Raw genomic sequence first — 16,075 nt, forward strand, 5'->3', positions numbered from 1 at the left:
TCATGCTGTTCCCTCGTGGATATTTGCATGACTGCCTTTACCTGGTCATTCAGGTCTTCAGTAAAGATGTCACTTGCCGTTTCCCACTTGAGTGACAGAGTTCTGGTTTTGATATTCTGTTCTCCAATCCTCAGAACACTTGAGTGTCTGCTCCACCTAGTTCTTCCTGAGGGACAAGGATTACAAGAGGGTGCTATCAGGCCCATCTGCTTTAAGACAAAATGTCAATTGTACATATAAGGAGCACTCAGTAGTGTGCAAAGAAATTCATGTTATTGTATTCTGCTCAGTGACTTTGCTAACACACTTTCACAGAAGTATTGTAAAATCAACCTAAGTCTTTATATAACTAATATGATCGTATATTCATAGACGATCATAAGCTCAAGTCATTCTTGGGTTGTTGAGGGTAGGTCAAGTCTTTCCTGGCAGTTTATATTGAGATCCTGCCTCAAAATGAAGATTAAAATGATGTTTAGAATATAGTTGGATAATGAGCACTTACCTCAGATGCAGAAGGGTTCTAGGTTCATTCCCAAGAGCCATGCATGTGCATGCAGACACACACTTACACACACCCCCTAATAATATGTGGTCAAAATTATGACTGCATGTGAACGATACACATACACATGGATGTATAGGTTAGGGTACTAGAAGTAGAGAGGATATAGTCTTTAAAATCAAATACATATTAAACTTCTAGCTCTGAATTTACAGATTGATGAGATCATAGGGAAGCAGATTCCATGAGCTGCAGTTGTTCTCATGCAAACCAAGAGCTCACCACTTCCTAGGTTCATTATAGGATGTAGCTATGGCACATGCATAGCATCTAACAAGCCTTGCATGCAGATGCCAAAACACTATGTGTGTATTTTTAAGGAGTAAGAGAGGACTTAATCCTTGGACCAACCACTGAAGAGTGGGTTGCAGTTTACTTGGAAAAGATATGTACATTTAAGGGAGTCTGACAGTATCATTTTCATTTATAACTTAGATAGGTCTCTTAAAATCTGCATGAAAGAAAAATAAGTTTCATTCACATTAGTGGCAACAAAATTGGCTATAGTTAAATGTTTTCATAGTAGCTTCTCTGAAGTTAATCATTTAATTTGAAATTTTCAAATGTCCATCGCTGTTATAGTTTCATAAGGAAGTGTTTTTAATCTAAAAATTAAATAACATGTTTAATTGTGCTGCTAGGCTTTCTATTAAAGCTTTTGAGAGACCACTATTTTTAATATGTATAAAAGATTTTCCTCATTTGCTTCCTGAACTGAAAATTGAAGCTGGCCTTAGTAGCATATTTCTTTATTGACCTTCAGGTAATGTCGTGACAGTTTCAGTATTGTGTTTGGTTGTTTTGTTGTTGTTTTGTTTGTTTTAGTTCCAATAGTAGAGAATACTGATGCAATTTCTCTTGGAGGTTTGGCCTATAATTGTGATTAATAACAGTTGCTTTCACTCTCTGGAAACAGACAGGCTGGTTTGTCTCCCTGCAATCATGCTGTGATGAATGAACTATTTTAACTCTGGTTGTGTATCAGAGCAAACAGACGTAGTCTGGGACTTGAGGCTGAAGAGGAGTCTGCTTCACTCACTCCCGGTAGCTCTTGTGTCTGCAGCTGATGTGCTGGTTAGGCTAAACCTAACCACACACTTAAATTGACCTTCGACTTAGGGCTTTGAGACACCCACTTTCTGAAATTATACTTCAAGTCCTTTGTCAGTAAGCAAAATACCCTGATTGAGTTTACCGATCTTAGTTGAAATATTGATGTCTAAGCAAATCAGAACTGCTGCCCTTGGAAACTAGTAGTAGGAGTGTCGGAAGTGAAGAGGCTGAGATGGACACCTGTTAAATCCTGTAGTATGAAATAGAAGGTAGGAACGTGGAAAATCCCAGAGAACATTAAAAATACAGTCAGCAAGAATACAGAATACAAAATACAAATAAAATTTAACAGCAAATGTAGAACCAAAATCTAAAACAACAGCATTCACAACTACTAAAAAGTGAAATAAATATGAATCTAATGAAATATATAGGCTTAAATCTAAGAAAATATACATAGGCTTTGTATTCTTAGAGTTACCAGATGCCATCTAAAGAAACCAAAGTCGCCCATGAATGAATGAAGTCATCTTCCTATTCATGCACTGGTGGGAGGGAAGACCAACGGTGAAAATGTCAGCGCTGTCCAAACTGATCAGTCTTTTAACACATTTTCTATTAGAATTTTAGCAGGTTTTTTTTTTTCATTTTATTTTGTTTTGAATTTTTTGTCTGTTTTTGTTTGAGACAGGGTTCCTTTGTATAACCTCTGGCTGTCCTGGAACTCAAACTCCCAGAGATCCGCCTGCCTCTGCCTTGAGTGCTGGGATTAAAGGTGTGCTCCACCTCTGTCTGGCTTTTGGCATGTTTTTTTTTTTTTAATAGATCTAGGAAATATTCTAAATTTTATATGATAAAACAAAACTAAAATAATTTTGAAAAAAAAAGTCTTCCTTATTTTGAGTCTTATTGTATAGCTTTAGTAATCAAGACTGTGGTGTGAGAGATATGGAAGAGAACAGAGAATATAGGACTTGGGCCAAATACCTGGACTCAAATTATTTGACAGGAACACTCCAGTGGAAGTGATGCTGGGACAGCTGTAGATCTGTATAAGCACACATGCATGGAATTGTACATACAAAAGAACACTGACTTAAATCTACATTTATACAGAAATTAGCCCAAAATGGGTCATGATCTTAAATGTGAAACATGAAACTCTAAAACTATTAGAAAATAGCGTAAGAGAAAATCTTCAGGTCTAGAGCCAGGCAAAGAGCTCTTGGACTGAATCCAAAGCAGAATCCATAACAGGGAAATTGGTTAACTGGACTCAACTGTAAAAAGATGAAGTAGAACAGCCTGGATATTTTAGCCTCTGAATGGCTAAGTAAATCCTGCTAATCCATGTTCTGGAATATACTACTCAGCAACCAAAAGAGCGGATTGTTGGCTAAACTTGGCTGCATCTCTGTGGAACTGTGCTGAGTGTATAAAAATCAGTGTCAAGTGGCTTCTTCATGATTCTGTAACAATTTTGACATGACAAGATGGTCAGGAAGAGATTAGCGGTTTCCAGGAATCAACGCTGGGGAAGTGACTAGAGACAGGTAATACATGGATGCTTTTGAGACAAAGCTCTTCAGCATCTTGAATGCACCAGGGTCCAAGCTATGGCCTCTGATAGGCAGCGCTAAATAGTATGTGCTTTACATCAGATCTCCATGACAGAGCAAAAGGTTTGTTTTACCTTTTAAGTTAATATTTTTGGTCTCTTTACAGCTGACTTTTTCTCCCAGAACTTGTGCATTACATAAACTATTTCTCTACTGAAGCGATGTAAATAGATTCTAACAACAGATAGTTAAGAACAAATGTAACTCATAATGTGTCACAACATTACAGCTTTTCATACCTATCATAGGTGCAGCAAACTTTAGCTCACAGGGAAAGCTACTGGGAGTGTACTGCTCCCCACCCTCCACCTTGGCTGCTGCAGAGGCTCAGCTCAGAGGACTGTGACAGCATGTGTTTGTGAGGTTCTCCCATGTGCTGAGCTTGTAGTAGCTTCCAGCCTGAGGGGCATGATTAGAAAAGGATGGTGGCTTGAATAACAACCATGGTTTTGGGGTTTGGGGAGAGGGGGCCACTAAAGAGAACTTTTCCTTTCTGGCAGTTTTTTTGTAGATCCTTATGTGAGGGTGCTCATATTACATTATTATATTCCTGTAGGTACTTGTAGGTATTCATAGTCTGTTTCATGTAGTTACCAAAATTCTAGTAGATATTTTCAAGGATGGTATCTGTTAAAAATATGATATCTGGGGCTGGAGGGATGGCTCAGTGGTTAAGAGCATTGCCTGCTCTTCCAAAGGTCCTGAGTTCAATTCCCGGCAACCACATGGTGGCTCACAACCATCTGTAATGAGGTCTGGTGCCCTCTTCTGGACTGCAGACATACACACAGACAGAATATTGTATGCATAATAAATAAATAAATATTTAAAAAAAAAATATGATATCTGAGCTGGGTGGTGGCGGCACGCACCTTTAATCCCAGCACTTGTGAGGCAGAGGCTGGCAAATCTCTCTGAGTTTGAGGCCAGCCTGGTCTACAGAGTGAGTTCCAGGACAGCCAGGGCTACACAGAGAAGCCATCTTGAAAAACCAAAACCAAAACAAAACAAAAGAATCTGTTAGGTACACTTTATTTCTACTGTTATTCTATTTAAATTTCTGTAATTAAAATTAAGTAAAATAAAAATTCACTTCCTTAGCTACACTAACCACTTTTCAAATGCTCTTATCTATGTGTAACTAATGGTCACTATGATAAACAGTCTAGATTTACAATATTTTCCTGCAGAACTGGTACGGGAGAATTGTCTGTATTCTGTCAATCATGTTTTAAATAAACACTGATTGGCCAGTAGCCAGGCAGGAGGCATAGGTGAGACAACCAGGCAGGAAGTAGAGGTGGGGCAATGAGAACAGGAGTATTCTGGGAAGAAGGAAGCTCCCTCCACAGTCATGCCCAGACCACCAAAGAAGCAGGATGTGACCTGCCCCGCTGAACCGAGCCATGTGGCTAACATATACTAGAATAATGGGCTGGTATATGTTATAAGAGCTAATACGAAGCCTGAGCTAATGGGCCAATCAGTTTATAAGTTATGTAGACCTCTGTGTAATTTCTTTGGGGGTTACTGGCTGTGGGAACTGGGCAGGACAGAAACCCCAACAAGCAGCCCCTCATGTTACCCAGAACTGTGCCACTAGCTACTGCTGATCCAGTTAGACAGCCATGACAGTGTACCTTTATGTCAATTGTTTGGGCTCCTAGTAGTGAACATTTGGAAGCATAGAGACCCATGGGTTCCCCAGTCTTGGCATTAGTGACAGTTTGGCCAGATAATTTTTTATTGGTGGGTTGCTACTCTATGAGTTTTGGAATGTTTAACAGCATCATGACTATCTTAAGGATAGGCATTGCTCTTGCTATTGATGAAACACCATGACCAAAGACAAGTTGGAGAGGAAAGGGCTTATGTTTCACTTGGTTTATACTTCCATATTGTAATCCATTACTGAAGGGAGTCAGGAAAGGAGCTGAAACGGGGCTGGAACCTGGAGGCAGGGGCTGATGTAGAGGCCATGGAGGGGGTGCTGCTTACTTACTTGCTTCCCGTGGCTCACTCCACCCAGGGATGGATCACCCACATGGGCTGGGCACTCCCTCACCAGTTAATTAAGAAAATGCCCATATGCTTGCCTGCAACCCAGTCTTATGGAGGCATTTTCTTAACGGAGGTTCCCTCTTCTCAGAGGACTTTAGCTTGTGTCAAGTTGACATAAAACTATCCAGCACAGTGGCAATAACAATTGTCCCATTAGGACAGCCAGAAATACCCATAGGTATTGCTAAATACCAGTCACTACAATTGAGAATCACCAGTAAGGTCCAGAGAGTCCTTAAATTGTGAAGAAATGAGAATGTGGAGTTCTGTGTCATGCCTTCTGCCTACTACAGAATAGCTCTGGGTATCTCCAAGGAATAATGTCAAGATAAAGGGAACACAGGGAGAATGCAATTGAGGAAATAAAGATTACATTGCTTTACTAGATTTTGAATCCTTGCCATATTTAAAATGTCTTAGGAATAACTCAGTTGTTTTTTACTTCAGCTAAATTTATTGACTAACTTACTGTGTGGTAGATACTATGTTATGTAACAGAATTACAGAGAACAATAAAACATTACTCAGTCTTCAATAAAGATAAAATTTTCTACTTTTATCTGTCTCATTTTTTTTAACCTGTTCACTTGGTCTCTGTTGTATAAACACTAAGTTCTCCTCTGGTTTAAATTTTAAGTGTACCAAACTCATTGATGGCGCAGAAGACAGATTGAATCTGGTTCTTGTGATCTACTTACTCTAACTATTGATATTTCTTTTCCATTTTTAGCCTCAAAAGAGCTATTCAAACATTCAGAGCCATTAGATAAACTGTGGACAAACCCTTATCATTAAAAAAAAACAAAACCAAAAACACAGAATTGGCATTGCTGGCAAGCCTGGTGGGTGATGGGCCTGGGTGTAACTCCAGCACTCAGGCAGCTGAGGATGGGATCAAGACCTTGTCACAGAAAACCAGCAAGACAGAAAGAAAACAGGCATTTTAAATGTTACCAACAAGAGAAAACCCACATAACTACTGAATTTTAATTGCTTTTGTAAAGTCTGTAGTATTCATGAGTTTGTCTTAACGTCAGAAGTTTCATTAGCAGGTGGCACAGATATACAGTTTTGTGGCCTTTGAGCATTCGGTTTCTTTTATGGAGTCATAAAGAGTCATAGTCCTATCCCAGGTTCTCTTAAAGGCTAGATGTTGTCACTTTTAGTGGTAGAGGTCTGTTGACTGGCATTTATGAAGCATATAGTTTCCGCAGAACCAGCCAACCACAATGTGCTTTATGGCACAGGCAGATATATATGCAAGTCAGAGCCCTTCAAAGTTGAATCTCCCTTTAATAAGCATTGTTAGCTCTGCTGACTAACTCAGAGTCAGACTGTCCATTGTTTCTCTGTTCTCTTTAGTACCTGACAGTTCCCAGAGTGCCCAGAGTCACCTGATGAGCCGTTGGCTGTCCATCCAGCATTAGCACTAACAGTAGTTTCAGAAAGTTAGTTAATGGGAACTAAGAAGCTGATGGGGACTGGAGAGAGATGACTCAGTGGTCAGGAATCGTTCTGCACATCATGAGGACCAGAGTTCAGATCCCAGCACCCTCATAACAAACTGGGCATCTGGTACAGTCCTGTAACCTCTGTTCTGAGTGCAGCAGAGTCAGGAGTCTCACCTGTGCCCCCTAGCTGCCACTGTAGCTGAGGGAATGTGAGCACCAGGTTCAGTGAGAAACCCGGCCTCCTCTTTTAGCCTCTACATTCACACAGAAGCACATGTACCATACTCTGCTGGAGGGAGGCTTTAAAAGTCACTCCTCAAAGCATTCCTATAAAAATTAGTTGATTTTCTTTTAGATTAAGGCTGAATGGATACTTGTTGTGTTAGATGTGGTGTTTTGTTTGTTTTTGCTCATTTTGTGATGATGGAGATTAAGGTCAGGCCTGTGCATACTGGACATGTCCTACAACCTTAGTTCTCAAGACGTGGCTGTTATAATAATGGCTGTTACTTTAGGCGTGGCTAATTCTGCTTTGTTCTAAAGCTTTAGTAAGCTCCTGGATAAACGGTCTATTATAGTTTGTTCTTTTCTCCTTTTTCTGGTCAACTTCATTCTCTGTCTCCTCCTCCCTTCTACCAAGTACTAGACTCTTGTAGCATGCTAGGCAAGCACTTAACCACTGTGCCTGTCCTCCCATTTTGTTCTTTCTTATAAATGTATAAAACTCTTTCTGCCCTTATAATCAAACTGTGACTAACAAATTAAATATATTTAATAAAGAGACCGCTGTGTTCAGCTGGCCCAGATTTAGCCTTTTAAGATAGAATTATTTAGTGATTTCTGCTAAATCTTCAGTCTCTTAAACCATGTTCCAGATAATGTTTGTGGGTCAGGTTAGCATTTTTTTACATGACACCACTAACTTCACCCTTACCGTGTGTGTGTGAGGGGGTGTGTGTGCAACTCGTGTGTGTGCATGTGCACATACGTCTGTGTGGTGTGTGTGTGCACGCACACAGACTCGTGTCCCTGTGTAGGTGCACACATGCCAGTATGTGCACGTGGAGACCAGAGAGGTTTACCTTGAGCATCATTCTTATTCACTCTGCACCTTAGTTTTTGAGATAAGAACTCTGACTGAACCTAGGGTTTACCCTCTGTGCTAGGCCAGCAGACCAGCAAGCCCCAGGGGCCTGCCTCTTTGCCCACACCCAACACTATGTTTACAGACAATGGTCCCCACCTAGCATTTACATAGGTACTGAAGATCTCAACTCAGATCCTTTTGCTTTTGTAGAACAAGCCCTTTAACCATTGAGCCATCTCTCCGGCCTCTCTTCATTTTTGAATGCTACATATTATACTATAAAACACAGTATTGCCAAATCTCTCTAGAGTTATGTTAAGTAAGTGATTTTAAAAACCATTCTGGAACCTCTCATTTTCTCAATCATAGAAGAACACATTAAAAAAATCCTGTGTATTCAGTAAATAAACAGAGACACAATTGGAGATCAGACTTAAAATGTGAAATTCATTTTCAGTTTAAGCAGAAAATGATATCCATTAGTTTCTCTAATAGCCATTAACAGCACACATGGGATAACTGTGGTGCAGAAAGCTTAAGTTTTATCATGTCGTGTGCTTCTTTGTAATGGCTGTTACAGAGTAGATATGTAGAAGTTGTCGTGTTAACACATATTGTAGCAAATATTTGTTGCTATTCATTCATTCTTTTGATATGATATGACATGCTACATAAAGAGAACTTTCTTTTCAGATAATAAGCTGTGTAATAAATATTTAAGGTGCTACTATGTAAGTGTCTATCACATGTGACACATGTGTTCAGATGAGTGTGGCCTCTAAATGATGAATATATAGCAATTTAAAATTTTTCTGGGGGCTGGAGAGATGGTTCAGTGGTTAAGAGCTGCTCTTCCAGAGGTCCTGAGTTCAATTCCCAGCAACCACATGGTGGCTCACAACCATCTGTAATGAGATGTGGCGCCCTCTTCTGGCGTGTGGACATACGTGGAGACAGAATGTTGTATACATAATAAATAAATAAATAAATCTTTTTTAAAAAAAGAATTTTCTGAAGGACATTGTGGTCCAGCTCTGCAAAGAAAGTCTTGTTCTCTGAAATCACTTCCTTCTCTGGGCATAGGTCTGTGCTGCTTTAATTTCTTGATGCATCGCAGGCAGATGTTCCTACAGAGTTCCCCAGAATCTCAGAGCTGCTCCCGTCCTTGTCTGATTAGTAAGTCTCTCCGGATGCCTCTTTTCCTCTTTGCACACTTATTCTACAGTGCCATCCACTTCATGTGCTCAGCAAAACCAAAGGTTTCTAGTCCCTTTACTTGGGTAAGCCGTGGTTTTCAGCTCCTTGCCTTGCCGTTTCTGTTTCCAGGGACAGAAGGAGCTCACAGACCAACACCACCAATGGGTTAAATTCTTTCATCAAACATGTTTATGAGGGGCCACTGCTATGCTTTCTCCCCCGCTGCTTGCTAGTTCACTAATCAAATGTATGTTAGATTGATTATTGTAAAAGTATAAACCATAGAAAATTTGACAAGATAGATGTGTAAATTATCCTTCTGACAGAACTAATGATGCACTCCAAGCACCTTCTGTTTTCCAGTGCTTGGTGAGTGACTTCATTAAGTATGCAATGGCTGTTGGGTGGCTTCTCAGACAATGGTTCAGTTCCTTGTGGAATTGCATTATTACTAGAGGTGTGAAACCAGGCAGACAAGCTAGCTGTTGGGCGTCCTGCCGAGCTGCTAATGTGCTCCATCTTGTTGGAGCAGTTGTTTGCCGTCTTTTCAGGACAATTACATCCATAACCACAGGACACATTCAGTGAAGCTATATTACAGATAACCGTGGAGACTGGCGCTGATGCTCTTCATCCCTGTCCCCGAGCTGCCACAGCATGAGTTGCGCCTTCCACAACTCAGACTAGCTGCTGCTTGCTTGTCCATCTTGTCTGTCAGCTTCACAGAGCAAATCTGCAAGCGTGGACTTGTAACTTGTTTAGGATGTTATAATTGAATGCGTGGATCTGTTTGCAGGTGAGAAAGCTCAGTTGCAGCACAGTGCCGAGGTGATGATGGTCCTGTTAGGTCTTCAGGCGGAGGCTGCTCCAGAAGTCTCTGCTTTCAGAGAGAGCTCTCCAAACAGAAACTTTCACTTTGAACTTTAGGTTCCCCCCACTAGACTTGGCTTCTTGTATTGTAACACCTCAGTGCTTTGTTGTTTCCTACGCCAGCCACAAGTACCTTGCTTTCTGAAGCATCTGCCATTTGTTATTTGGATGGTGATTTGATGGTTTTCTAGAAAACTGGACCTGAAAGCTGCTTTGAGCTAAGCGGAAGTGGTATTTAGGGTTCCAGATGGCATGTGTTGTGATGTATTGCTGCACCCTGATAAATGGGAGTGCACTTTAGAGTGACAGGCTGGATACTTTTATGAAAGGCTTCCCATCTCTGTTGGCTAGTTAAATCTCTTTTGATGACTCTGGATCATTAATGAACATTTGTGCAAAGTGACCATTTGAATTCAGTTATTATGATAATGCATATGTTTGAGAAGAGCTTCATGCAAATAGCCGTAGTGTAAACTAAAATCCCTGTTTTGTCATGTTTGAATACACTGCTTTGCTCTCAGTGCCAAAGCAAGTTTGAATGTCAGGGTTCTTTTATCTGTTCCTCACAAAAATTTTAGATAGAAAATGTTTTTATTTAGTGCCTTTAAAAATCATTAACTCTGCTAATTATTGTGATATTTTATTGCCTCAAATTTGTAAGACTAAAATAAGGAAAAAATAAAATGAACAATTCATAAAGGAAATTAAATTTAAATTAAGCACCTGCTTTTGTGTATGCCAAAAACCAAAACAAAAACACGTTTGGGTCTGGCAGAACAATGACAAGAATATAACTGTTATTTGGGGTACATGGGTTTATTTAAAGCACTTGGAAAAGAATTTTTGATTGGAGAGATTCATAGTTGGATCTTTCCCCGCAGAACCATTGAGTCAGATTTTCTCATTTCTCTTAACTATACACCTTAAAATATTTTAAAGAGCTAGTCTGTCATTTTTGTCAGGTCTGTCCAACAGATTTGTTTTCTATGATATTTCTCTTCTGCAAGCTTCATTTTCTACAAAATTATGACTTGTTGGGAGTAGGCTTTTGATAAGCATGGTCTTTTTCGTCTTGTTATTTGTAAAGTGATCTCAGTCCATGCTTCTTTCAATCTCCATTTCATAGTTTACAGAGAAAGGAGACAGTGTGGGGCACAGACTTCCCCTGGGAATGCATTGGGCTTAATGAGCTTGATAGTCTAGTGGGCTCAATAAATCAAGTAAAGCAAAACATTTCTCATTTTTGAATAAAAGCATTTATCACACAGTGTTTGCTCACTCATGGTCACAAGATTGATTGGTTTCCAGCATTCAAGGTGTGTACTGAAGCCTTTTTGATTCTGTTTTCCAGTGGGCAAGTTACGAAAGCAGTGGCTAAAGGAAAGCATCTCTGATGTCGGCTTTGGGATGCTAAAGTCTGTCAAGGAATATGTGGACCCCAGGAACATCTTTGGAAACAGAAACCTTTTGTAACTCCGTGGATATCATTGTGAAAAATGTTATCTTTTTAAAGTCATCAGTTATGGTTATACCAGTAATCAAATATATCATGGACTGTATTTCAGCTATGTTTGTTTGTTGGTTTCAAATAAGTCGGTTTTCGTTCTATGTTTGTTTCTACAGCTCTAGATTGACAGATGGCGTTCCTAGGTCTCTCTCACTGTAGGTATTCCAGTTTAGAGCCAACTAACTGGTTGTCATTTCAGACTTTAGGCAGCACAAGGCTGCCCGATATCTGAGGGTGCGGCCAGCAACCGCTCCTCTAGGTGAGCTGAGGGAGATTGTGTCATCTGCGTCTTGTCTAGCCTCTATTGTGTCCTTTCTTAAACAACATTTCTCTAAAGCAGACATCTAACAAAGATTCTGCTGGGGAGAGAGATTTGTGTGTGTGTTAAAAGCGTCCTTTCCTGGGAGGAAGTTGTCACGGGAGGACACTCGGGACAGAGCCAGCAGTCTGTCACTAGCATCCTTCATCTGTATACGGTGCTCAGCCTAAGCTTTGCTTGAAGTGAATACACAGTTGCACACTTAAATTGCCAACATACAGATTACTCTGTGAGCAGACACATTTTTGTCCTCTGTGTCTGTCTCTAGCGGGGTGTGTCACTGAGGGTAACCTGTTGTTCTGTCCTGCGTCATCCATAATAAGTTTTGTAAGAACAGCTGCCTTACTACGGTGAAGGCCGTGGTCCACCCTCCAGTCCTCCTGTGTCTCTGTCAGGCTTGTTGCCAAGCTGCACAGGCAGCTGCAGTGTGAACAAAAGGAAGGCTCCTCAACCTGCTGTCTCCAGTTTAAAAGAATTACTTGGCTAAAGAAACAGTCGCTAGTTGACTCTTGGATTTGAAAGCCTCTATAAAATTAACAGACAACAATCTTTTTTCTAATTAGCCACAAATAGCCTGATAAATGTTTATGGAAAAGTAGTTTCTGTTCAGTTCTTAATAATGGTTTAATGCCTTTTTGAATTACTGGTTTAACCTAAGTTTTAAAATGTATGCCATAATCACAAGTTTGAAATATTCTATTTCTTAAATAAAAGGAAAATATTAATCATATTTAGCAGACATTTTTACATTCAAAACTGGAATTTGAAATAAGTGGAACAGTTGCTTTAAATCACTGTTGAGGTTCCTGATTCACATTGTGAGATGAGTTCTTTTCTTAATGCAATACCTAACTTTTGATAATTTTTTAAAATATTTAATCAGATAATGTAAGTCAGAGTGCAGACGATCCTTTAGAAGGACACACTGTCTGTCTATGTAGCAACAGCTCCAAATATGTTGGGGCAGTTTGATACCTTTTATATCTAAGTAGCCTTAAACAGAGCAGTGAAAATTTAAAATTGACAAAATGATATTTTTAAGACTTCAAAATGATAAATAATTTTTAACTATTAAAATTGGCCTCAAACTAACAAATTTAAATCTGTAGGGAAAAAATCAATATTAAGTATTAGTTTAACCACAAAACTCAATATTTATTTTTTGGAAGCTGCCTCTCTACTGATGATTTATTTTCAGTTATAAAGTTTCCATGTCTTTGGTTAAAGATTTTGATGGTTTGAAATAGTTGGACACTCAAGGAATTGCCTCTCGAATTGTAAGATTCTTTATAAAATGCATCTCTTCTTGAAGGTGATTCTCTAATTGGTGAATTGAAATGTAACATTTAGTAAGATTCCAACCTCTCACTGGAAGTGTATACATGTTTCCAAGGAATTATTTTTAATAAACAGTTTTATTAGCAGATTCAGTTCCTTGCATGTGACTGTTAAAACCTTTCCCCCAGGGAGTTCAGATTTCCACAACCTTGGCAATCTGTGCTGTTAGGGTACCTAGCTCCTGAAGTTGTTGGGTTTGCCATCCCACACGGACTCTATGGAGGTTAGCAGTTTATGTCTTTGTTTCTTTCTATCTCTGGATGCAGACCTCACCAATCTTGATTCTACAGCGGCCATGACATTTTGTATCTGAAATAATCTCAAGCGGGTTCATTTGAAACCTGAGAGCTCTCATTAGTACAGTTTCACTGTCTGTAGGTCAGGAAACCTTCCCACCCACTTCTGGGAGGCGCCTCAGTGTAAACCTGTCTTCAGAGGAGCACGAGTTTGCGAATGTGCACAAAGCACTTAAGCCTTGCCTCCTTCAGAAGTGTCTGCACGTGGATCCATGAGCCTAACCCAGGAGAATGCTGGTTTCTGAAGCATCTTAATGCATGGGTTAGTTTCTTTAAAAGCTGCAGCCTGTTTGATACTCAGGAGCACCTAGCACTGACTCACTCTTCTTTAAGTCAGCCATATGTGTAATATTTTGCTTAAATCTGATGACATCACATGTCGGTTGGGATTTTAGTGGGAATGGGAACTTGCTGCTAATGAGATCTAATACTAAAGACTCAAATGGACAGGCTTTGCAGCCCTTGGAGAAACTGTTGCCTTAATGTGTGGTGTGACATACAGTGGTGCATAAGTGAACTGAGTCTCATGTTACGTCCTTTGAGACTCTTAGCTGGGTTGTGGAGGCCATATGTTTCCTGTGTCCAGCATTTCATCAGAGAATACAAGATTAAACTACTCTTTTCAGGAATGGGAGGTTGGTACTTGAAATGCTTACATATTATAGAAATATTGATCTGAGATTATTTATGAATCTGGAAGCCTTCTAGTATTCATATTTGTGTTGTTAGTTTATTTTGGAAAACAAAAGTTCAATAAAAGACAAGCTTCCATCGGTGTGTATCAGATATAAACACATGCGAGAACTCCCCCCCCCCAGAATATTGTAACTGAGTGCTAATTTGCATACTTGAGAAAGCCTTTCTGCATATTATCCCCAGAGATTTTCCTGTGCTGTGTTCTCTCATACAGCTTCTAACTGTAAGCGATCAGAGAAGCTCCCAAGTCCTAACATGAAGTGTGTTGCTCCACATGGAGCTGGGTTTGCTGTCACTGTCAGAACACATAATGTAGAGGGACCACTTCACACTGCATGACAGTGCTTGAGCAGCCAGCTCTGCCTGTGGGAGGTGTATCCAGTCTGAGGAGCGTGGAGACAGCCATGAAGATAGCGGTAGTAATCTTGAGGGGTTTCTCCCGCACTTAATCTTCAGTGATTTTGATTTTACCCAGGGCTCCGCTTGTGGCAGGGAGCACAACAGGAGCACAGGAGGACCACGGTGGGTACAGATTAGGACTGGAGACTCTGAGCTTTTGCCTGTGGCCTTGTCCATTGTGGGGGCTTGGCTCAGGTCTTTATGTTCCAATAGGAGCTGTCTGCCTACAAATTCGTTTAATTCTTTCTCTTTACTGAAAAAAATATACAATGAGAGGAAAATCCAGAAAGTATAAAAGGTTTTCTTCAATTGTTGAAGTATGTGTCTGACGTGAAGGATGTAACCCAGCTTTCTGTTCCTTAAGCCAAATAGTGTTCGTCTTCAGTGTGAAACTTAACTGTAAAAACTGCTTGTATAATGTCAAGAGATTATAGAAACATATTAATAAAATGGACATGGCTTATGATTTTTTTAATCAAAAGGAGGTGTGAAGCTGTTTTTTATTGTTTGCATATGTTTTCAACTTTTTTCACTTCATATTTCCATAGATTTGAAAATAAAAAATAATCTTTGTAAGTTTGCTAATGTAGCATAATCTAAACACCCTATGACTGAATCCCTTTGGCCTTATGGCTGAATATATCATAATCTAGACAACCCAACTATGACTGAATCCCTTTGGCCTTATGGCTGAATATATCATAATTCAGTTGCATCAGTCGCCAGGTTTTTTAATCAATATTAAACCTTTAGGTGGTGTTCAGAGCATTCCCTTTCAAACCTGGAAGGCCACAATGAACATCCTCACGTTCTCTAAATAAGTACAATCAATTCCTTAATAGAGGGAGTAAAGATCACTGATGTAAACCACTCTCAAGCCAAAGAACACTCAGAATTACACCTAGTTCTGTGAATATGAAAAGACTTTTTGTTGTTGTTCCCAAAGGATATTGTTTTATTTTTAAAGAAGAAATAAGTAATACATTGTCCGGTGATTTTTTTTTCTTTGTAGATTCTAGGGGCTTACTTCCTGAGAGCAGAGATTGCTCAGCTGCATGTGCCATGTGGATGGCATTGTTAGTGTTTCCATGTGGGTGACATTGTTAGTGTTCCCAGCAGCACACACTCGCCCTGAGAAATACCCTTATCCCGGACTGTTCGCAGAGGGCTGCAATGCCTGGATCAGTGTAGTTTATCTAAGTGGGCTTTTATTAAACACTGTCCTTTTAAAGCTCACAGTGCCTTCTTGGGATTTTTCTCTTTTCTTCCATGAAACATCTAAAACAAGAGAGGATATGCTGTAAAGGCAGAGAGGGTTTAGCAATTCAGGGTTCTTCTCTTCAAGAACACATCAGAATTTGGTAATTGTATGTAGAAACACTGTTCTGTGTTGGTTGGGTTATCTATATATTTAATCAGTTATATGCTTAACCTGGACTCAGACATCCAGTCATTCGGTGGGATGGATTTGTGTCTGCTCTTCATTCCTGCTGTCCCACCCTAGTAACCCTAAGATAGGGCTTGGCAAGTCTTGAGACACCCACTGTATGCTTTTGACTTTGTTTACACAGCTCCCTAAGGAAGCAGGGTACTAGACCGTATGCTCCGTGTCTGTCT

General features: G+C 39.9%; 1 protein-coding gene across 2 annotated transcripts in view; it reads left to right on the top strand.

The window, feature by feature from the left end:
* Positions 1 to 11,467, top strand: part of Agps (alkylglycerone phosphate synthase) — a 92,055-nt gene extending 80,588 nt beyond the window's left edge. For both annotated transcript variants that reach the window (XM_041639725.1, XM_041639724.1), the window contains one exon: positions 11,255 to 11,467. In XM_041639725.1, the coding sequence (XP_041495659.1) occupies positions 11,255 to 11,297 (43 nt within the window). In that variant the 3' untranslated portion in view covers positions 11,298 to 11,467. The remainder of the gene's footprint in view (positions 1 to 11,254) is intronic.
* The last annotated feature ends 4,608 nt before the right edge of the window (positions 11,468 to 16,075 follow it).

This window comes from Microtus oregoni, unplaced genomic scaffold (genome assembly GCF_018167655.1).
Source record: "Microtus oregoni isolate MIOR12 unplaced genomic scaffold, Mior012 000060F_ref0000265, whole genome shotgun sequence".
Taxonomy (NCBI): Eukaryota; Metazoa; Chordata; class Mammalia; order Rodentia; family Cricetidae; genus Microtus; species Microtus oregoni.